The sequence below is a fragment of the Lithobates pipiens genome, unplaced genomic scaffold (assembly GCF_037356315.1).
Source record: "Lithobates pipiens isolate NorthernLeopardFrog02 unplaced genomic scaffold, aLitPip1_a1.2 Scaffold_13, whole genome shotgun sequence".
Classification (NCBI taxonomy): domain Eukaryota; kingdom Metazoa; phylum Chordata; class Amphibia; order Anura; family Ranidae; genus Lithobates; species Lithobates pipiens.
This window is the reverse complement of record NW_027507718.1, coordinates 266,918,214-266,943,143: the sequence shown is the minus strand read 5'-3', so window position 1 is coordinate 266,943,143 and position 24,930 is coordinate 266,918,214. Positions and strand designations below refer to the sequence as shown.

General features: G+C 44.1%; 1 protein-coding gene across 1 annotated transcript in view; it reads left to right on the top strand.

Moving 5' to 3' along the window:
• TSPAN5 (tetraspanin 5) overlaps window positions 1-24,312 on the top strand; it is a 245,544-nt gene extending 221,232 nt beyond the window's left edge. The window contains exons 6-8 of the mRNA XM_077476585.1: window positions 7,141-7,188; window positions 7,364-7,480; window positions 23,672-24,312. Of these exons, the coding sequence (XP_077332711.1) occupies window positions 7,141-7,188; window positions 7,364-7,480; window positions 23,672-23,737 (231 nt within the window). The 3' untranslated portion in view covers window positions 23,738-24,312. The remainder of the gene's footprint in view (window positions 1-7,140; window positions 7,189-7,363; window positions 7,481-23,671) is intronic.
• The last annotated feature ends 618 nt before the right edge of the window (window positions 24,313-24,930 follow it).

The following is a 24,930-nucleotide window of genomic DNA, read 5'->3' as shown; positions in this document are numbered from 1 at the left end:
GTACATGCTAACTGAAATTTATTTAATACTTCATACAAAATCATTTGTTGTAATGACCGCTTCAAGATGCCTCCTGTATGGAGAAACTAGTCGCATGCATTGCTCAGGTGTGATTTTGGCCCATTCTTCCACACGAATAGTCCTCAAATCTTGAAGGTTCTGTGGGCCTCTTCTATGACTTCTGATCTTTAGTTCTTTCCATACATTTTCTATTGGATTCAACTCGGGTGATTTGGCTGGGCCATTCTAGCAGATTTATTTTCTTTTTTTTAAAGCAATTGAAAGTTTCCTTGGCTTTGTTTTTTGGGATCATTGACTTGCTGAAATGTCCACCCTCATTTCACCTTCATCATCATTCTGGTAGATGGCAGTAGATTTTTATCAAGACTGTCTTGTTACATTTTTCCATTTATCCTTCTTTCAATGATATGAAGTTATCCATTACCATATGCTGAAAAGCAACCCCACACCATGATGTTCCCACCTCCAAACTTCACTGTTGGTATGGGGGTGTTTTTGGGGTGATATGCAGTACCATTTGACCTCCAAATATGGTGTGTATTATGGCATCCAAGGAGTTACATTTTGGTCTCATCTGATCAGACTATATTCTCCCAGTATTTCACAGGCTTGTCTAAATGTTGTGCAGCAAACTTTAAACAAACTTCAACATGCTTTTTTTCTTCAGCAATTCAGTTTTCCGTGGTGAGTGTGCATACTTATTGTTTTCTTTTAAACAATTGTACCTGCTATATAAAGGTCTTTCTGAAGCTCTCCACAAGTGGTCCTCGTGACAGACCTAACCAAGATAGGGGCTTCTGGAGAGGACTAGGAGCAAGCCTCTTAACCACTGACTATGGCCCAGTGAGAGAGCAGCTCATTCTCTAATGATGGACCACCACTTAATGGACACTGAGAATGTGTTTTGCATTACTTCAGATGGGACAGTAATATTTATCCACAATATCTTACAGGAAATATATAAAGACTATTCCTGGTTTGTTTGATTCTGAACTATACATGTTCATTGAAATACAGTGCCTTGCGAAAGTATTCGGCCCCCTTGAACTTTTCAACCTTTTGCCACATTTCAGGCTTCAAACATAAAGATATAAAATTTTAATTTTTTGTGAAGAATCACCAACAAGTGGGACACAATTGTGAAGCGGAACGAAATCTATTGGATAATTTGAACTTTTTTTAGCAAATAAAAAACTGAAAAGTGGTGCGTGCAAAATTATTCGGCCCCTTTACTTTCAGTGCAGCAAACTCACTCCAGAAGTTCAGCGAGGATCTCTGAATGATCCAATGTTGTCCTAAATGACTGATGGTAATAAATAGAATCCACCTGTGTGTAATCAAGTCTCTGTATAAATGCACCTGCTCTGTGATAGTCTCAGGGTTCTGTTGAAAGCGCAGAGAGCATCATAAAGACCAAGGAACACACCAGGCAGGTCCGTAATACTGTTGTGGAGAAGTTTAAAGCCAGATTTGGATACAAAAAGATTCCCAAGCTTTAAACATCCCAAGGAGCACTGTGCAAGCGATCATTTTGAAATGGAAGGAGTATCAGACCACTGCAAATCTACCAAGACCTGGCCGTCCCTCTAAACTTTCAGCTCAGACAAGGAGAAGACTGATCAGAGATGCAGCCAAGAGGCCCATGATCACTCTGGATGAACTGCAGAGAACTACAGCTGAGATGGGAGAGTCTGTCCATAGGACAACAATCAGTCGTACACTGCACAAATCTGGCCTTTATGGAAGAGTGGCAAGAAGAAAGCCATTTCTCAAAGCTATCCATAAAAAGTCTTGTCTAAAGTTTGCCACAAGCCACCTGGGAGACACACCAAACATGTGGAAGAAGGTGCTCTGGTCAGATGAAACCAAAATCTAACTTTTTGCCTACAATGCAAAACGGTATGTTTGGCGTAAAAGCAACACAGCTCATCACCCTCAACACACCATCCCCACTGTCAAACATGGTGGTGGCAGCATCATGGTTTGGGCCTGCTTTTCTTCAACCGGGACAGGGAAGATGGTTAAAATTGAGGGGAAGATGGATGCAGCCAAATACAGGACCATTCTGGATGAAAACTTGTTGGAGTCTGCAAAAGACCTGAAACTGGGACGGAGAGTTATCTTCCAACAAGACAATGATTCCAAACATACAGCAAAATCTACAAAGAAATGGTTCACAAATAAACGTATCCAGGTGTTAGGCCGCGTACACACGCGGGGACTGTTCGCCCAACTTTGTCCGCTGAACAGTGTTTCGGCGGACAGTCCGCTCGTGTGTGGGCTTTCAGCGGACAGTTTCAGCAAACAGTCCGCTGAACAAGGTTTTTCGGAATTTCCGAAAAACTGTCCGCTGAAACTTTGTTTCAGCGAACAGTCCCCTCGTGTGTAGGCTTGTTCGTCAAACTAAGTTCCGCGCATGCTCAGAAAGGATTTACACGCCGAAAGTTATAATGCAGTGTATAGGACGTCGTATTTTTCGTCCCGTCGTACGTGCCGTTCACGTCATCGCGCACGGTTTCAGCAAACTGTTCGTTCGTCGTGTGTGGCCATGTCCGTCCATGCTAATTTTGAGCGGACTGTTTGCCGAAACTGTTTGACGGACAAAGTTGGGCGAACAGTCCCCGCGTGTGTACGCGGCCTTAGAATTGCCAAGTCAAAGTCCAGAACTGAATCCAATCGAGAATCTGTGGAAAGAGCTGAAAACTGCTGTTCACAAATACTCTCCATCCAACCTCACTGAGCTCGAGCTGTTTTGCAAGGAAGAATGGGCAAGAATTTCAGTCTCTCGATGTGCAAAACTGATAGAGACATACCCCAAGCGACTTGCAGCTGTAATCGCAGCAAAAGGTGGCTCTACAAAGTATTAGTTAAAAAAGTTTCAAAAATCCAATAGATTTCGTTCCACTTCACAATTGTGTCCCACTTGTTGGTGATTCTTCACAAAAAATAAAAATTGTATATCTTTATGTTTGAAGCCTGAAATGTGGCAAAAGGTTGAAAAGTTCAAGGGGGCTGAATACTTTCGCAAGGCACTGTAGCTGGGCACATTGGCCTCTGTTTCATGTACTTCAATGTAGGAGCCGAACAGTCTTCTACTGGGGTCTCCTGCTATAGCCTGTTGCCTACTAGGGTGAGGAGGGGGGGAGATCACTGTTTGCACTGTTAATTGTTCTAATTGGAACACATCTTGTTTCTCCTAGCAAACCCTTGTGGGATGTGTTTATACTTATGATAATGTGTCCTTTGTATTCACTGTTGTAGGGGCCAGATAGTTTATCCAGGTAGCCGATTAAGGTAATATTCATAGTATGTCAGTTGTTGTAATTATGTTTTTGGTTACAATTTGTATTGTTAGGGTAATATGATCAGAAGGTTGGGGGGTGTCATCCTGTGGTATATATTTGGTGTGAGTTTGTTCAAATAAACATTCCATGTTCCAGTTTGTAACTGAGCTAGTCTCGTCTAGTTCTTGGTTTACGACATGTGGCTGTAATATTTGATATCTGAAGGTCCAGACTGGAGAAAGCAGTTTACTGTCGGAAGCACTCAAGCGAAGTACTACCTAATTCTGTCACAGTCCTTGTCTGTGTGACAATTCTTCCGATGATTCTTTTCACTCCTCTTTCAAAAATCTTGCAAGGAGCACCTGGTTGTGGCCGGTTTATGGTGAAATGATGTTCTTTCCACTTCCAGATTATGGCCCCAGCAGTGCTCACTGGAACATTCAGAAGTTTAGAAATACTGTAACCAATGCTATCAGTATGTTTTGCAGCAATAATGTTGCGAAGGTCTTGAGAGAGCTCTTTGCTTTTACCCATCATGAGATGTTTCATGTGTGACACCTTGCTAATGAGACACCTTTTTAAAGGGCCATCATGTGAGACTGGACCAACTGATAATTTGCTCTGACAAGGGGCAGGATTGCTTTCTAGTTACTGATAGAGTTCCGCTGTTATCTTGGTTTTCAATGCCTTTTTGCAGCTCCCTTTCTTCATGTGTTCAATACTTTTTCAATGTGTCATTCCATTTTTACACATAACTTATTTTCTGAATATATTTGTTTTGGTTTCTTTGTATGTATGGATTGCATGGGTTGTTACCGACATGTGGTAACAATTTTGTGTCAATGGCACCTTTTGAAATATATTTACATAAAAAAATGTTGACTTGTTGAATACTTATTTTACCCACCGCTGTATATATAGAGTATCTCACAAAAGTGAGTACACCCCTCACATTTATGTAAATATGTTATTATATCTTTTCATGTGACAACACCGAAGAAATGGCACTTTGCTACAATGTAAAGTAGTGAGTGTACAGCTTGTATAACAGTGTAAACTTGCTGTCCCCTCAAAATAACTCAACACACAGACAATAATGTCTAAACCGCTGCCACCAAAAGTGAGTACACCCCTAAGTGAAAATGTCCAAACTGTGCCCAAAGTGTCCATATTTTGTGTGGTCGCCATTATTTTACAGCACTGTCTTAATCCTCTTAGGCATGGAGTTCACCAGAGCTTCACAGGTTGCCACTGGAGTCCTCTTCTACTCCTCTATGACGACATCACAGAGCTGGTGGACGTTAGAGACCTTGCGCTCCTCCACCTTCCATTTGAGGATGCCTCACATATGCTCAATAGAATTAAAGGGTGTGCCCAAGACTTGATGGATAGAGACCAGCTGCCCACATCCCTAATACATAGTGTAAAGAGAGCGTTTTTCCTTGTGTGGGACTTTAAATAGGCAGAAGTTTCAGATTGTATTAAAGTATACATTTATTTCTACAAATTTTAAAAAAAAAATATAGATCACAATAAGAACAAAGGGATGCACCATAATTACTAGCTGATATGCACAAAATTACAGTACTATATACCAACAGAAGCGAGTATCATTACACCACATTTATAGATCCCAAATACAAATTAGGACCAATAAGGCCCGACGCGTTTCAAGGCTATTAGAGAGTGGAACCTCTTCTTCAATTGCTGATGGTGCAGTCTGTCCTCGTCTGTAAACATTATAGAGAACAAACAAACATGAACAAACAGTATTCAGATTTACCGCTGTAATGCAAACAAATTGTTTGATACTATAGTGATGTGTAGCCAACAAATAAAGCATAAGGTATAGTCTAACCGTAAAATGTTGGGCATCACTATTCAAGGCGCATCCAAATAATAAAACATGTAGTAGAAAAATGTCTGCCTGTAATGATCAGATCCATGGGCCATGGGGAGAAACCAGGGAGATATTGCGGAGAAGACTTCCCAACTGCACACAAAGGGCAGGTCCTAGCAAAAAATATTCTACCCAGTATGGTATCGCCCAGTCGCTCTATATTCAAGAAAGGAAACAAAAAAAGGAGATTAACAGAAAATCGATCACAAAATCCCACATAAACCCATGTTGTTTACTGTGCATTTCAGACAAAAAATTTCAAAATGGTAGGTATGATATCCTGGCCAAAATCACACATACCTGTGATTCACTACATGCAGGCGTGTTGGTTAGCCAGCCATACCACAGTTTGAAATGTGGTGAAGCACCACATCCCCTCAAAAAGAAAGAAAAGGGAGTGTGGAGTATTTGCGGCTAGAGTTGTCTGTATATACAGTATATAAAAAAAAAGGGCATTAGAAGAGCTAACAAAAGGATACAGGGTGATCAGTATCACAGAATATCCAGACAAGGTATAGAGTAAGGGGTAAACATCAAATAATCGCATTCACACAATAAGGAGATTTCCAGGGATCGATTGATATCGATCCCTGTATTTGTCCAATAACAAAAATTCAGATCAAAAAAGTCATTCGTTTCAATCGATCCCTGGAAATCTCCTTATTGTGTGAATAAGATTATTTGATGTTTACCCCTTACTCTATACCTTGTCTGGATATTGCAAGTATCTCCACAATTGATTGTGAGTAGTTTTCTTTTTATCGTTTTTAATAAATACATGTCCAAAGGATAATGCACAAGGCTGGTGCGCCCCTTCTTTTTCTTTTATATCACACACAGAGGTTGGACTTGAAGGCCTAGTGTCTTTTTTTCAACCTCACCTACTATGTAACTATTGTTGTCACATGAAAATATATAATAAAATATTTACAAAGATGAGAGGGTACTCACTTTTGTGGGATACTGTGTGTGTGTGTGTGTGTGTATATATATATATATATATAATCCATCAGTGCAGTAACATGACAAGAGTACTTCTGGACCATTTAATACGAAATCATCTACGTGTAGCAGAAAGCCAACAGCTAGGTCAAGAGAAAATTTATTGAAGACCCTTATATATGGGGTTAGAACTTTTTACTTATATTTAGAGTTAAGTTAGAACTTGAGGTCTTCAACAATAAAAATAAAATCAGTGGTTTATACATGTCCATATGACTTAAAGCAGAGTTCCACTCAAAAGTGTAACTTCCACTTATCTGTTCCCCCCGGTGCCATATTTGGCACCTCTCAGAGGGAGGGAGAACGGGTACCTGTTTTTGACAGGTACCATTCCCCACTTCCGGGAGATGGGGCCATGGCGCAGTCACTCTGAAGTTCGACCCCTCCGCCGCCGCCAGACTAAATAGAAAGTGCAGCGTGCTTTGTGCATGCGCAGTAGGGAACCGGCTGTGAAGCACGAAAGGCTTCACGGTCGGGTTCCCTTAACAGGAATGGTGGCGGCTGCACCCGACAGGCGATCCAAAGGTGCTCCCTGTACAGGTAAGTGTCCATATATTAAAAGTCAGCATCTGCAGTATTTGTAGCTGCTGACTTTTAGTATTTTGTGGGGTGGACGGACCTCCGCTTTAATCATAGAGGTGGCGGGGAGAGCGAGAAAGGTAATTATTGGCTACTTATGGTTCCTCTTGGGATCTCTGGGAACTACCTGTGTAGACAGTGTGCTAACGGACAGCAAAGCATACTGGAAAATTTCATTTTATAACTGACAGGGAGAAAAATGTTAATGTAGTTCTAAATTCAATTAAAAAATCATAAATAAGCTAAGAAAGAAAAAAAAATGGGTAAAATGGTTCTTTAGCAAACTGTCACAAACTGTTAGTATGTGACATTTCTATATTTACATTAATGTAATCTTCTCCTTGTAACTTTTAGGAAGACGTCATCAATACACAGTGTGGCTATGATGTCCGACAAAAGCCAGTGAGTACAAGAGAGCTGTCCAGATGTGTTTTATGATTTATGGTTCTTAAGATAATACATTTCTCTAGCACTATTCAAATAGTTAATGTTAACCCTTAGAGGTTTAGAACTACTACGAAACAAATTATTTTGAAATGCTGTGATTTTTATTTTATTTTTATTTTTTTACATTAAGGAACTAGACCAACAAGCCACCATTCACACCAAGGGTTGCGTTCCTCAGTTTGAGAAATGGCTGCAAGACAACCTAACCATCGTGGCTGGGGTATTTATTGGCATTGCCCTCCTACAGGTAAGTGATCTTTATTGCAAGAATTGTAATATGAAGAGGGAAGCAAACTTGAAACTTGCTCTGTTAGCAGTTTGCCTGAGCCACAACTCTCCTACGATCAGTTCTGAATTGCCAAATATAATGACCCACTGCTCTGATCAATTTGTATAGAAGACCTTTGGAGAAAAAAAATGTCAAAACAAGAAGCTGACTATTGTTAAAGTAATTATTTTTCATCCCACGATGAAGATAAAGCCTGGAATAAGAATAATAACCTTTTAAATAGATTTCTAATATACACTAGATTACCAAAATTATTGGGATGACTGCCATTCTTCCATAAGGGCATTTATGGGGTCAGGCACTGATGTAGACCAGAAGGCCTGGCTCGCAGTCTCCGATCAAATTCATCCCAAAGGTGTTCAATCCAGTTGAGGTCAGGACTCAAGTTCCCCCAAACTCGCACATCCTTGTCTTTATGGACATTGCTTTGTACACGGGTCCAAATCATTTGGTGGAGAGGAGATTATGGTGTGGGGTTCCTTTTCAGAGGTTAGGCTTGGCCCCTTAGTTCCAGTGAAGAGAACGTAAGGCGCCCGCATACCAAGACATTTTGGACAATTTCATGCCTCCAACTGTGGGGATGGCCCTTTTCTGTTCCAACATGACTGCGCACCAGTGCGCAGACAAAGTCCATAGAGACATGGATGAGCGAGTTTGGGGTGCAGGAACTTGACTGGCCTGCACAGAGTCCTGACCTCAACCCGATAGAACACCTTTGGGATAAATTAGAACGGAGTCTGCAAGCCAGGCCTTCTCGTCCACATCAGTGCCTGACTTCATAAATGTGTTTCGGGAAGAACGGTCAAACACTCCCATAGACGCACTCCTAAACCTTGTGGACAGCCTTCCCAAAATAGTTAAAGCTGTTATAGCTGCAAAGGGTGGGCCAAATCAAAATTGAACCCTACGGACTAAGACTGGGATGTCATTAAAGTTCACATAAAGGCAGGTATACCAATACTTTTGTCAATATAGTGTACATATATCTGTTTGAGCATTAAACAATTAAGGCTGAACTCTGGGAATTCAGTCCCTTTGTAAAATGTTCTGGACCACTATGGTTTAAGTCCAGTGAGTTTCATGACACCTCGCATATCTCTTTTTCTTACAACTGACAGTTTTACTTAGTATCAAGAGTACATCTATCACTACACTCCTGGTGCTTGGGCAGGAGGTATGCTGCTTTTTCACACACAGCAGAACCTCCCCTCTGCTGTTCATTCACAGAAGGCTTTGTAAGGCTGGATTCACACCTATGCATTTTTAGTGCTTTTTGTATTTTGCAGATTTGCACTGCAGTCCATTTAACATGTTTTCCCATTGAACACATTCTGTAGTGCAAATCTGAAAAATGCAAAAAGCACAAAAAATGCATAGGTGTGAATCCAGCTTATGGGTTCACATAATACAAAGCACTCTGTGATCAGGGTAGGGGTGGGCACCGTGTCTGCATGTGACTCTGCAGCTGCAGGAGCTGGGACCAGAACGTCCAGCACCAGAAGTATAGCAAAACCTATTCTCCTGGCGCTCAGTAAAAATGTCAATTGTATATTAACCTCTTCCTTCAGGTCGTACACATACATACAGCCTCTCAGCCATTTAGGTTTGAATGCTGAGAGTCCACATATACGCTGCCCTATGTAAACACTTTTCTGTTCTGAGAGCCCGCGCCCCGTCTGCTCCCAGCAGGGACCGGAAAACTCCCGATTAGGGATGAGCTTCGTGTTCGAGTCGAACATACGTTCGACTCGAACATCGGCTGTTCGCCCGTTCGGCGAAGTTCCGAACGTTTTGGTCGTGTGGCGCTCACGGCCCACAATGCACTGCGATGGCGCAGTGCATTGCTGGCTCATGATTGGCCAAGCATGCACTGTGACCCCGCATGCTTGGCCAATCGCAGCGCCAGCAGCGAGGAGAGCCATGATTGGCCACAGGCAGGATGCCTGTGGCCAATCATAGCTCAGGCTGTGTAGTGCACGCCCCACACTATATAAGGCCGCCAGCGCGGCAGCCTTGTGTAGTGTGTTGGCGTCTGAAGCAGTGGGTGTTCTGTGTACCTTCAACACAGTACACACCGATCGTTTTCGGCCGATTTTCGATCTTGCTGTTGTGTAGTGGTTGTTGTCTGCGTGCCCTGACCGCAGTATACACCGCTATATTCACCTCACCTATATAGCTAGTGATCTATCTTTTATAATAGAGCTTGCAGTCAGTAGTGTTAGGAGCTTGTGCGTGCTGTCTGCGTGCTCTGTACCCAGTACATACCGCTATATCCACCTACATAGCTCTTCTCTATTTGAGCCCACTTGCCATCTGCAGGAGTTATTGGAAGTTGTGTGTGCCTCCAGCACAGCACAGTATACATCTGTATATACCCCTTTATCTCTGGTGTTCTATAATAAAGTCATCTGCAGGAGTTAGTGGGTGTTCTGTGTACCTTCAACACAGTACACACCGATCTTTTTCGGACGATTATCGATCTTGCTGTTGTGTAGTGGTTGTTATCTGCGTGCCCTGACCACAGTATACACCGCTATATTCACCTCATCTATATAGCTAGTGATCTATCTTTTATAATAGAGCTTGCAGTCAGTAGTGTTAGGAGCTTGTGCGTGCTGTCTGCGTGCTCTGTACCCAGTACATACCGCTATATCCACCTACATAGCTCTTCTCTATTTGAGCCCACTTGCCATCTGCAGGAGTTATTGGAAGTTGTGTGCCTCCAGCACAGCACAGTATACATCTGTATATACCCCTTTATCTCTGGTGTTCTATAATAAAGGCATCTGCAGGAGTTAGTGGGTGTTGTGTGCCTCTAGCACAATATACACTACCCAACTGCTTTTTTAAACAACTCCCTTCAGGCCATTACCATGTCTGGAAGGCCAGCAAGGAGAGGCAGACAGACGTGAGCCGATAAAAGAGGGCGAGCAGGCTCTGTGTCTAGAGACAACAGTGCTGGTCTTGGACGCGGTGCATTGTCATCAGCACGTGGCCATGGGACACGCTTGTCCTTCTTTTCGGCAGCTGGACATGTTGAACCGCAACATGCCAACAACTTGGTAGAGTGGATGACCAAGCCCTCTTCATCCTCCTCATCCTCTCTCACCCAGTCTCAGGGTACTAGCAAAGCAGCTGCCAACGCATCGTCTTCCCTCCTCTCAATGTCATCATCAGTGTCTCCTTCCCTAGACCCACCACGTCCTCCTGAGGAGTCTCCTGAACTCTTTGAGCACAGTGTTGGGTACATGCTCCAGGAGGATGCCCAGTGTTTTGTAGCCTCTGATGATGACACTCAGCTAGAGGAAGGCAGTAGCGTGAATGCAGAGAGAGGGGATGCTCAAGAAGGACAGCAATCTGGCAGTCATGTTCCACAAGCTGCAGCATACTGCCAGGTTTGCTACAGCGATGAAGAGGGAGGGGATGATGAGGGCACTGACTCCACGTGGGTGCCTGGTAGGAGAGAGGAGGAGGAGGAGGAGGAGGCACATGTCCAACGAGGCAGGATGCCCTCCGGGGGCCAGCACACCGACTGAATCACACCGCAGAGCTCCGTCTGTGCAGGGCGCTGCCTCTGCACGTTATTCTAAAAGTTCTTTGGTGTGGGCCTTTTTTGAGACGAGTGCATCAGATCGCACCGCTGCTATTTGCAACATATGTCTCAAGCGTATCTCGCGTGGCCAAAACATCAGCCGCTTGGGCACCACATGCTTGACCAGACATATGTTGACCTGCCATGCAGCTCGTTGGCAAGCGTACCTCAAAGACCCACACCAAAGAACAAAGCGGCCCTCTCCTTGCTCCTCATCAGCTGGCATCTCCAACCCCACTAGACCTTCAGTCCTCTCTGAAACCTGCTCTGAGAGGAATGAAGGTGTAGAATTAGGTGTGTCACAGCCAAGTGTTTCCGGGCACTTTGCTAGCAGTACACCCACGTCCGATTATAGCAGGCAAATGTCCCTGCCTCAGCTGCTGGACCGGCGAAAGAAGTTCATTCCCAGCCATCCACATGCCCAGCGGTTGAATGCTAGCTTGGCTAAATTGCTAGCACTTCAACTGCTGCCTTTTCAGTAGACTCGGCCCCCTTCCGTGAGTTTGTACAATGTGCGGTTTCTCAGTGGCAGGTCCCCAAACGCCACTTTTTCTCATGGAAGGCGATTCCGGCTCCCTACCGGCATGTGGAAGGCAATGTTCTTGCCTCGCTGGACAGGGCGGTCAGCGGTAAGGTGCATATTACCGCTGACTCATGGTCCAGCAGGCATGGACAGGGACGTTACCTGTCTTTCACGGCCCATTGGGTCACTCTTCTGGCAGCTGGGAAGGATGCAGGACAAGGTGCATTAGTGTTGGAGGTTGTTCCACCACCACGCCTCCAAAATGCTACTATTGGTTGTGACACACCTCTCTCCTCCACCCCCTCCTATTCTTCTTCCTCCATGGCCTCTTCCAGTGCTCTGTCCTCAGAACCAGCGGTGCTCCATAGGCGTTCCAGGGGCTACGCAAGTACGCAGGCAAAACGATGCCATGCCGTGCTTGCGCTGGTTTGTTTGGGGGACAGGAGCCACACTGGGGCGGCTGTTTTGTCAGCTCTGCAGGGGCAGGCCGAGAGGTGGTTGACGCCACGCCAGCTTAAGCCAGGAATGGTGGTTTGCGACAATGGCACCAACCTCCTCTCCGCCCTCCGACAGGGACAACTGACCCATGTGCCCTGTGTAGCTCACGTCCTTAACCTGGTGGTGCAGCGGTTCTTGGGCAGGTACCCCGGCTTACAGGATGTCCTGAAGCAGGCCAGGAAAGTCTGTGTGCATTTCCGCCGATCATTTAATGCCTGTGCTCGGCTGGCTGAGCTCCAAAAGGAGTTGAACCTGCCCAAGAACCGCCTTATATGTGACATGCCCACCAGGTGGAACTCAACGTTGGCCATGCTGCAGCGGCTGCACACGCAGCAGAGGGCCATCAATGAGTACCTGTGCGACTGCGGCACCAGGACAGGGTCAGGGGAGCTCAGATTTTTCTCACCACGCCAGTGGGGCATGATCAGGGATGCATGCACTGTCCTGTCACCGTTTGAGGAGGCCACAAGGATGGTGAGCAGTGACAGTGCATGCATTAGTGACACTGTACCTCTTGTCCACCTCTTGGAGCATACGCTGCGTGGAATAATGGACAGGGCACTTGAGGCAGAACAGAGGCAGGAAGAGGAGGACTTCCTTGCCTCTCAAGGCCCCCTTTATCCAGACAGTGTTCCTGCTGTGCCACCCATCACACAGGAAGAGGATGAGGAGGAGGAAGAGGAGGAGGAGGATGATTGTGTCAGCATGGAGGTGGAGGCTGGCACTCAGCATCAGCAGCAGCAGTCTTGTAGGGATGATTTACAGTCCCAAGAAACACGTGGACTTGTACGTGGCTGGGAGGAGGTAGCTGTGGATCATGTTGTCCTTAGTGACCCAGAGGACTCCGGACCGAATGCCTCATCTAACCTACGCTGCATGGCCTCCCTGATCCTGCAAAGCCTGCGGAAGGATCCTCGTATTCTTCGGATCAAGGAGAGGGACCATTACTGGCTGGCCACTCTCCTTGATCCACGGTACAAGGGTAAGGTTGCCGACCTTATCTTGCCATCGCAAAGGGAGCAGAGGATGAGACATCTCCGGGAGGCCTTGCAGAAAGGTCTGTGCAACGCGTTCCCAGAGACTGGGAGGTTACAAACTCCTGGTCCTGGACAACGTGTTGCTGAGGCATCGGTCAGAAGGAGCGGTGGAGAAGGTGGCCGTCTGACTGATGCTTTCAGACAATTTTTTAGTCCGCAGCCCCAAGGTATGATCGGTTCCAGCAACCATCGCCAGCGTCTGATTTACATGGTGCAGGAATACCTAGGGGCAAGGTCAGACTTGGACACCTTTCCCACCGAAAATCCTCTGGCTTACTGGGTCTTGAGGATGGATCACTGGCCAGAGCTTGCACAGTATGCAATTGAGCTACTGGCCTGTCCTGCATCCAGCGTTCTTTCAGAACGCACCTTCAGTGCTGCTGGTGGCTTTGTTACCGATCACAGGGTGCGGCTGTCTACCGAATCAGTTGATCGGATGACCTTCATCAAGATGAATCAGTCTTGGATCACCCACAGCTACCAAGCACCTGAAGCTGATGTAACCGAATAATTTTTTTTGAAATATCACATCCCTTCAAGACTGCCTATGCTGATGCTGAGTGACTGTCCTGTTATGTTGATTGTCTATCCTCTTCCTCCTCCAATGATATGTTGGAAGAACATTTCTGTTTCTGGGTGATGCCATCAGCCCAATTTTTCTGCCCCTGTTTAACAGGGGCGTTTAAGTACAATTTTTGATGCAATGCTTTGCAGCAGGGCTAATTCCTGCAATAAAACAAGAGTATATGGGAGAGGTTGCAGTGTCGTGGCACCAGCACCAGTGCCTAAGGCCCAATTTTTCTGCCCCTGTTTAACAGGGGCATTTAATTACAATTTTTGATGCAATGCTTTGCAGCAGGGCTAATTCCTGCAATAAAACTAGAGTATATGGGAGAGGTTGCAGTGTCGTGGCACCAGCACCAGTGCCTAAAGCCCAATTTTTCTACCCCTGTTTAACAGGGGCGTTTAATTACAATTTTTGATGCAATGCTTTGCAGCAGGGCTAATTCCTGCAATAAAACAAGAGTATATGGGAGAGGTTGCAGTGTCGTGGCACCAGCACCAGTGCCTAAGGCCCAATTTTTCTGCCCCTGTTTAACAGGGACATGTAATTACAATTCTTGATATAATATTTCACAGGAGGGCCCGTTCCTGTGCCCACCCAGAGTAACTGTGAGGACTTATAGTGTTGTGGCACCAGCACCACAACCACCAAAGGTCAATTTTTCTACCACTGTTCAACAATGGCATGTAATTACAATTCTTGATATAATCGTTCACAGCAGGGCGCTCCAGCGCCCACCAAGAGTCACTTTGAGGGCTTACAATGTTGTGGCAAAACCAACACCTTGTTCCGCCATTTCTGCAGAGCATATAGGGCAGGCCCCTACTTTCAAACATCCAACTTACAAACATCTCCTACTTGCAAACGGAAGGAGACAACAGCAAGTGAGATGAAAAAAGATGGACGACAAAACAAATTATACAGGGGTGATAACCCTTCCCTATGTTTTCCAAAAAGCTTAAAAATTATTTTTTTGACTGGAGCTACACTTTAAAAATGTACCAGTTGAAAATTACAAACAGATTCAACTTAACACAACAAACCTACACAGTCCCTGTCTTGTTTGCACCGCCTGCATACTGCTGTTCTGAGTATATAGGGCCTGGGGGCCACACGCATTTCCTTTTTTTAATATGGGTATGGGGTTCCCCTTAATATGCGTACAAGACCCAAAGAGGCTGGTAATGGGCAGGGAGGGCTACCCATGCCATTTTTCTCAATGATTTTCAACCATATTGCAGGAACCAGATATAACATTAAAACCGCAAGCAGCTTTAAATGACGTTATTTCCGTTAAATGTCATTTATGGGAAGGGACTGTTCTAAACACGGGAAACACGTGGCACTTCACAGGCATACTACAGACACCCCCCAGGCACCATATTTAAAGGAATATTTCACTTTTTTTTTTCCACGTTAATCGTCATTAAAATCAATGCTCCCGCCAAAACGGCCGTTTTTAAAACTTTTTTTTGCATTGACCCATGTCCCCTGGGGCAGGAGCCAGGTCCCCAAACCCTTTTTAGGACAGTATCTTGCATATTAGCCGTTAAAATTAGCACTTTTATTTCCGAACGTTCGAGTCCCATAGACTTCAATGGGGTTCTAACGTTCGTACGAATTTGGGGTCCGTTCAAAAGTTCTGGTGCGAACCGAACCGGGGGGTGTTCGGCTCATCCCTACTCCCGATGCATACTTGCGATCGGGAGCTCATGTGACAGCCAATCACAGCAGTCACATGACCTGAATGCCCACCTCCTGACATTAAGAAGCTCTTAAGGGGCCAGGAGACGGTGGCAAAAGGTGTTAAAAAGAAGTACACAAGGTTATATGCAGCTTGTTGGAACCTCTAATAATCCAGTACATTTTACAAAGTGGCTGAGTTCCTAGAGTTCAGCTTTAAGGGCCACTTTCTCTCTGTATATCGCACAACTCATTGGTTGTTTAGCTTGATGGGAAATCTGTGTATCCAGTTGGAAGTTGCAAAAGATGGAAGTGAGCAAGCCAGCCTTGAGCATTTTATATATATATATATATATATATATATATATATATATATATATATATATATATATATAACAATTCTTGGTTAAAGATCAAAACTTTACCATGAAATAAGTCACAGTTTTTACTCATTTCACTGTTCATTTTTGTATTTCAACCTGAAAAAAAAAAAAATATGGCCCAAGGTTAAGGTTGGGAGAACAGAGATCCCCTTTCTCTATTGCCTATGGCTTCCACTCCTTGTAATAATAAAGTAAGTAGTCAGAACATAGGAATCTCCCTGAAGTCTAATCTCTGGCACTAAAAACACAGGGGTAGGGAACCTATGGCTCTCACCTCTCAATCCGTGGATTGCGTGGTCTGCCGATCCGTGGATTGAGCCCATAGGAAAGGCCGCAGCTTTGGCCTAGCTCCGGAGCTGTGGCCATCTTGGTACACCCGGCGGCGGCCTAGGTGAGCGGCACGCTGACTTCATCATCACCCGTCAACTGCCCGTGGATCTGCCTGCCTGTGTAGTGGTAAGCAAGCAGACAATCGTAGGGGAGATGTGGATATTATAGTGGGGGAGATGACATGGATATTACAGTTATAATTGAAATTAGTTGATTAAAAAAAAAAAAATAATTGTTTTAAACATATTGTATGGCTCTTGCGGAATTACATTTTAAAATATGTGGCGTTCATGGCTCTCTCAGCCAAAAAGGTTCCCTACCCCTGATATAACAGATCTTAGATTCACATCATTGCAGGGCTGTCAGCAGCAAGGAATGGACACAGAGAAGCAATGTTTTAGGTAATCTGTCCCTTTCCTGCAGTTTCCAGCCAGATAATTTAGCTCTAGACTCTTGGATATTCTTAACTAATGAATATGTCATAATAAATTAATGAGCGCTGCCACTGCCAGCATGTCAGAAGCTGTGAATTTGTGGACTGTCACCCTCATTGTCAGTATTTATTGAGTTCATGATCCAGAATCGGAGTGCAGCAGCTTGTTACATCAGAACTCAACCTGCACTTTTACCCTAGGATAGTTACAGTGACACCCAGGGAAATTGTTCCATTTATAATAAGTCATCAGTCACAGTACCATCTTAGATACAGTAAATGTATGCATCTGGTGTGCAGATGTTTTTAGCATGGATTGATTGGACATGATTGCTTGAATAAAAATTTTTTCCATCACCACGCAGGGTTAATACAGTATTTGCCTGCATATACATGTTTATGTGTGTGAAGGGGGTAAAGACAACCTGATGCAGCTTGGTCATTGCTGGTTCCCCTGAAAACATCCATATAGCAGCAGAAGCCCTGGATGACTGACTATTGTCCACTCCAGAACTGACTTGATCGGGTTATTAATCTTTTTTTCTTCCATAGGTATATTTAATCTTGCTTCTTTCTCCTTAGCCACGTGATGTAGTGTGGTAATAATAAGGCCTTTGTGGATGCCAACCCTTCAGTGCATACACAAACCTTTCTGCTAGGCACAGTAACAAAAGTCCAATCTCTGAAAAGACTTCAGTCATCGCTCATTGTTTTTATACATTGTGCATGAATTGTATAAGAAATAAGCTACCTTATTTTTGCCACTGGATATACATAACCAGACTGCTTATTAGTCTGAGAATGTATTATTTGATCTCTTAGCCTTCAACAATGTGTTTGTCATATTCTACTTTGTCTTTCATAAAGAATTACATTTTGTCAATGCGCATGAACTGGGTGAAGTGACATGCTGTATTTGTCAAGCTGACCCAATGCATTGAGGTTGAAAGGTACAATCCATCTGAACTCAGGAATGTAGCCTGAAAATGCATACAAGTGACACATACAGCCCAGGACTTTAATTTTTCATCCTGGCAATGCCTATTTACACCCTGCCATTCTGCTCTGAAAAATCCTCTGCAACCCAGTATTCCTGTGATTCTGCAGGAATGTGATTCTGCATTCTCTGTTCCCCTTCAGAAATCCCCCAGCATTTTAATTACACAAAAGCAATGAAATCTAGTTATAATGCCCCCAGTTATAAAGACAAAGTATTCATGTTTATCCTCCTCATCCAATGAAGGAAGTATAGCCCTGTTAATGGGGGGTCCCTCTCCACACAGGCTATGGCGCTTACCTGCAGAGCCTTCGCTAAAGGAAGAGTGGACCATGAATATATACTTGGTAGTGCCTTCGCCTAGAACAGGGTTCCAGCCAGCGTATGTAGAGATGATCCCTTTCTAGGACACTAGTAACTCACCCAAAATAACTGACAGCGGTAGTACTAATATACCAAGCATAGATTTCTAAGAGTAAAGATACGTAGACATACCAGCAGGTGATTAGTGTAACTTTTTATATATTGTATGATAAAGTGATGGCATTACATACAACCAAAGCAATAACAGGAAGAAAGTACATATGCCTGAGAAGAACAGTGTATTTATGTATCTATCTATCTATATATATATGTATGTGTATATATATATATATATATATATATATATATATATATATATATATATATATACAGTATCTCACAAAAGTGAGTACACCCCTCCAATTTTTGTAAATATTTTATTATATCTTTTCATGTGACAACACTGAAGAAATTACACATTGCTACAATGTAAAGTAGTGAGTGTACAGGTTGTATAGCAGTGTAAGTTTGCTGTCCCTTCAAAATAACTCAACACACAGCCATTAATGTCTAAACCACTGGCAACAAAAGTGAGTACACCTCTAAGTGAAAATGTCCAAATTGGGACTGGTCACTGGAAGTTCAACATGACACCTTATGGCAAAGAAATCTCTGAAGATCTGAAAAAAAGAATTGTTGCTCTACATAAAGATGGCCTAGGCTATAAGAAAATTGCCAAGACGCTGAAACTGAGCTGCAGTGCGGTGGCCAAGACAATTCAGCGGTTTAACAGGACATGTTCCACTCAGAACAGGCCTCGCCACGGTCAACCAAAGAAGTTGAGTGCACATGCTCAGCGTCATATCCAGAGGTTGTCTTTGGGAAATAGGCGTATGAGTGCTGCCAGCCTTGCTGCAGAGTTTGGAGGGAGGGGGAGTCAGCCTGTCAGTGCTCAGACCATATGCTGCACAATGCATCAAATTGGTCTGCATGGCTGTCATCACAGAAGGAAGCTTCTTCTAGATGATGCACAAGAAAGCCCACAAACAGTTTGCTGAAGACAAGCAGACTAAGGACATATATTACTGGAACCATATCCTGTGGTCTTATGAGACCAAGATAAACTTATTTAGTTCAGATGGTGTCAAGAGTGTGTCGCGGCAACCAGGTGAGGAGTACAAAAACAAGTGTGTCTTGCCTACAGTCAAGCATGGTTATGGGAGTGTCATGATCTGGGGCTGCATGAGATCTGCCGGCACTGGGGAGCTACAGTTCATTGAGGGAACCATGAATGCCAACATGTACTGTGACAAACTGAAGAAGAGCATGATCCCCTCCCTTTGGAGACTGGGCCACGGCAGTATTCCAACATAACGACTCTAAATGCACCTCCAAGACAACCACTGCCTTGCTAAAGAAGCTGAGGTTAAAGGTGATAGACTGGCCAAGCGTGTCTCTAGACCTAAACCCTATTGAGCATCTGTGGGGCATCCTCAAATGGAAGATGGAGGAGCGCAAGGTCTCTAACATCCACCAGCTCTGTGATATCATCATGGAGGAGTGGAAGAGGACTCCAGTGGCAACCTGTGAAGCTCTGGTGAACGCCATGTCCAATAGGGTTAAAGCAGTGCTGGAAAATAATGGTGGTCACACAAAATATTGAAACTTTGGGCCCAACTGGGACATTTTCACTTAGGGGTGTATTCAGTTTTGTTGCCAGCGGTTTAGACATTAATGGCTGTGTGTTTAGTTATTTTGAGGGGACAGCAAAGTTACACTCTTACACAAGCTGTGCACTCACTACTTTACATTGTAGCAAAGTGTCATTTCTTCAATGTTGTCACATGAAAAGATATAATAAAATATTTACAAAAATGTGAGGGGTGTACTCACTTTAGTGAGATACTTTGCACACACACACACACACACACACACACACACACACACACACACACACACACACACACACACACACACACACACACACACACACACATAAAAACTAAAGGCCTTTAACACCAATACCTCCAATTAGGCCCTGTGGCACAGTTCAGTTGCAGGACCCCTGATGAGCTGGCTTGCAAGGTGTAACACAATCCGGCTTGAGAGGACGAACACTGATGTATCTGGAGCGGTAGCTTCCTGGGGACACTTGTACAGATGAACACACCGATAGCGGAAAAGTCTGGAACACGCCACCTGCAAGGCAAATCAGGCCTATCTAGCCTATCTCTTGGTCCCTAACCTGACTATAGGCTATCAATGTTATCGGACCGCTGCCATTGGAAACCTATCCTGTCGCTACCCTGAGCTGTTTACCATTCCCTAGACTAATGCTAGTTAGGAACCCCCCCAGACCAAAAAGGGACACTGTTCCTTTAAATAATGAAGTAGTAGCTATACACTTCAACACAAACCAGTCACTTGGTTATAATAAAATGAGCTTTGCTCTCATACACTTGAACAGCAGAATAGGTCAAGTATATTGCAGTATGCATGTATAGATGTTAGTATAGCCTAAAGAACACAGATGGTGGTATTCCAATGTTCAAAATGCAAAGGCACCCAGGACTGTGCTTCCAACAACCAGGAGAGGAATAGGTACTCTTACCATGAGTTGTGGACACACACGCCAGCGACGGTGAGTCATACAGGCATAGATGAGAACATGGATATCAGGCTACGACCTCCTGGAGTGAACGGGATGAAGGCACACACCGGTGATGATGCACCAAGCACTGCAAGAACTCAACCGCAAACTCATTTAAAAGGTGCTTCAGTAAACCAACTGTATACAGCGTATGTCATATAAAACCACAATGCTGAAGCTATTTCGTGCCTCTCCGTGAAAGATGCAAAAGCATCTTGTCAAACAAATCTGCCCATCCCCTACGCGTTACATCACAGGGTTTCGTGACTCATCTGTTTTTCCCCCAGAAGTCTGCACGGAGATGGAAGCTGAATCAGGAGCACCCCCCCCCCCCCTCCTGTAATAGGCATTTAGCTTTTCCCAAGATACTTTTTTAAGACTATGCATGGCTAAAGGGATGCAGTTGATGCGCCCTTCTTTTTTGCATCACTGAGATTGTTCAAATGGTGAGAAAAATAAAGCAGAGCCTCCCTTTTAGCAGTCAGTTTCATAAAGGATATGGTTAGGCAAACGATTTTAATTTTTGCCCATGGAAGGACAGAGGAATTCAGAAACAGCTGGGTTATACTGCTGCACGCAGGTTTGGGACAATGGCAAACAGAAAAAAATTTAAGCCAGCTTTCGTACTTTCTACTCTATTCAATTTTTTTCTAGTGTCCTATTTTTTCCCTTGCTTTGTGGAATTTATTTCCTCAGTGACTTCAGTCATGAACCTTTGCTGATACCGCTTCTTGAGCTGTTCTCTATATACATGTTTTCTCATCTAGCTTTGCAGGTCAAACCTGGACCCTGCTGGACTGGTTGTGCGGGGCCTGCCCGGAATGAGACTTTTGGGCACTGGGATCTGCATTCTGGTTATTTCCAGACCAGACATGTACTGTTGGTGGGGCTCTTTCAGGGTGTTCAGCCCAGGTGTGACACTGTCTCTGCAGATTTACTTTGTGAGCAAGGCTGTTCAGGCTAAAGCATAATGCGTTACCTCGCTGTTTGCACTACTGTGAGCCTTTTTAAATTTCCTGCCACGGTTGGTTTTACCACAGTTTGGGGTCAAGGCTAAGGGACTGATTGCCATCTGTTGAGTGGAGCCATGCACTTGCAGTCTATGCTCTCTTACCCATTATTCAGCCTGTGGTAACCACTATCCTGTTGCTGCTAGAGAAGCACCATGCGGATGTTCGTCCTTTGGTCTATTTCCACTGCCCTCTTATAGCAACCTGATTGCCACTTGCCGACTAAAATCCTCATCAGCACCAGCTGCATTGGTTTCTGAATTCCTGAGGTTTAATATTGGGCCTAGTTGCATTATGGCTGCACAGAAGTAACACGTGTTTGCTAAGGCATGGAAATGACAGCCTTGTGATTATTTGTAACCTCAGCCCATACTCCCCTAGCTAGGTTTGGCTCTGAGGAAGAGGGCACTGCCCTCAAAATGCGTAAGCCATTAGGATAATGAGTGATGTCCTCCTAAGCCACTGGAGCAAGTGGAGTAGACTAATTGATTGCTACTATTTTATATGCTTTCCTAGTCTGGACATCAGTAGATTCATTTATGCTTTTTTGGTTTGAATACATGGTTTTAGAGATGCACTGAGGCCAAGGTCTCCCATATGTTCACAGGGACATCATATCCACTCAGGATTTCTTAGTTGTTTGTGCTCAGCTCCTGGGGCATGCTGCCTAAGCTCACAACAGCACCATATCCTGCATGGTCTGTGCATCTTACCTGGCCATTCTAAGTTTCTTGCACTCAGGAACCCCTTGTACAAGTTCAAGTGAGAATTTGACTTTGGGAGTTGCACCCCAAGAGTCTGATGATCTTTTTTAACCAGAAAGTCCCTGGCTTAACTCATCAGTTTCTTCAGTTCCATGGGGTTGTCTCTTCCCCCGCCCCAGGAGGATTCCATTTTCTAGGGTGTACCCATACCTGGGGTATAATTTCGGCTCCCCAGAACAGGTAGTCTTCTCTTCACTGGGGAGTCGGCCTTTGGGGTGAATTCTACCCTGTGATAAGTCAGGTGGCCTGGTCACTACACTAGATGATGCTGAGCATTCTACTGACCACCTTGTGTTGGCTTGCATTGGCTTTTGGATGCCCTTATCCAAACAAAGTGGTGATGATCCTCACCCTCTTTGGATATCTTTTTTTTGATATTGGTTGCCTGGTCAGGCAAATATATTCTTATTATGGAACCTTCTTTCCCTGATCCTAAGGGTGAGGAGGGTAAGGTCTGGGTCTTCACATGTAGATAAGCTGCTTTTTCTCTGTCCAAGGCTCCCTTTGGGGACCTATTCTCTTGTGAACTTGTCCCAGAGTTCTTTTATGTTTACCACATCGCTTTATTAGTCTATTTTTTCCCTGCCAGATTTTTTTCAGTTCACAGCCTCTTGTTTTAGGCTCAGTGTTTCCTTAGATGGGGAAATTTCCTTTAGCAGTGTGCTCTTTTATCCTGTCCTATCTTGAGCATTGGGTTGATTTCTTGTCTTTCATTGTTTTTTTGGCAGTTTTCCATTTGGCAGGGAGCTTATCCTCATCTGGTTCACATATAATAATTTGTTTTTTCCAGTAGTTTTGCGCTGCAAACAGTTCCCAGTGTCTTCTTGGGCCTGTCAGTGGCTTTTGCCCACCTCTCAATTGGACTGCTTTCGGACGTCCCAACGGTTTCTGAATTCCTGTGTCCTTCAATGGATGAGAAAGAAAGATAGAAAATAAGATCTTTGCACTTACCAAAAAATCTTTTTTCTGGAAGTGCATTTAGGGACATAAGTGTGTGTTTTTTTGTTTTTTTTTTGCTTGCCCTGGTGCTGCTTTCTCACAGAACTGATGCATGCTGCGTACAGAAGGGGTTATACAGGAGGGGAACTGACTGAAATGTTTTCGGTTTTCCATTGTTCTAAGCTTTCTATAGGCAGCAGTATAACACGACCTGTTTGAGTTCCTGTATCCCTCCATGGACTCTAAGAAAAATATTTTACAGCGAGCACAAAAATCTGCAGTAACATTGCTAAAATATTTTCATTGTATGTAGCTCACGTGGATTGTTATCTTCACAAAACTGGACATTCATTTAAATGCTTATTTGGTGTGGCTGATGAGATAAATAAGGCTCTTTGCATATCACTACAGACTGGCTTAAACATTTGTCTTTTTCTTGCAGATATTTGGCATATGTCTGGCTCAAAATCTGGTGAGTGACATTGAAGCTGTCCGGGCCAGTTGGTAGAGATGTTCCTCTTGAGATCAAGCTCTGTAGAACACACTGGAAGCAGATACTTGGCTTGGCAGCTTGATAGTGTGGACCGGCGCCAAGAATGTCCAGAACCCTCTTCTGAGCAGCAGAGAAGAATTCTTGGGCAGATTTCCTCATAACTGATGGCACAAGCAAGCGGCACAGGTCTTTTCCATGCAGGAATCACTGTAGATCTCTGTCACTGAGACGTTAATGTGAAAATGAACAATTCTCCTTTTCTATTGTAAATTGGATTGCATGTGTTATCAACTACAGTGTAATTATTCCACCAAGCATTGTATCCCCTACAGGGGATTCTAGAAGATTCTGTACACATATTTGGCAGATGGGTGTATTTCTGGTAATAGCACTACAATCAAATCCTGTTGTCCATTTCATGCTTTAAACCGCAAAGATGTCTTGTAAATACTCTGTGTGACATGTCACCGGATGAAATTTTGTTTGTATTTGTATAGTAAATGGATTTGAACTAAATTGATAGACTTGATGGTGGTGCTATGGCAAGATGAAATCTTAAATACAACTGCTTTTGTAAAAACTTCAACAAATCACAGGTGTTTCAGTTATTTACTTTGTGAAACATTTTGTAGACATCAGTTGTGTGAAGTATGATGGTCTGTTTGTGCTGCAGTGTGAAATACCTCCTCCAGTAACATGAAATCACTTTTCTAACCTCTATGAAACATAAGTTACATCAACATTGGTTGCATAACACCAATACAATCCTCAGAGCCGGTTCACACAGGGGCAGCACGACTTGCAGCGCGACTGCCTCAGGCGACCTGCACATGACCTGAGCGGCGGCTTGCAAAATTACTTCTGTATAGAAGTCAATGCAAGTCGCCTGAAGTCGCCCCAAAAGTAGTACAGGAACCTTTTTCTAAGTCGGAGCGACTTGAGTCGCTCCTATTAGAATGGTTCCATAGTACAGAACAGGACGCGACTTGTCAGGCGGCTAAGTCACCTGACAAGCCACCCCTGTGTGAACCGGCTCTTAGCATGCCATAGCTGACCGACCTAAGTTAGAGAGAACAACATATTTGCTATCAGAAGTTTCCTGCAGACGTTTCATGCACTGATGAGGGTGGCAACATTGCCTACAGTGCCCTAGTAATCTTTGTGTTACTCTCAAGATATTGTTTTTGCAGTAATGAAGGCACAACCTT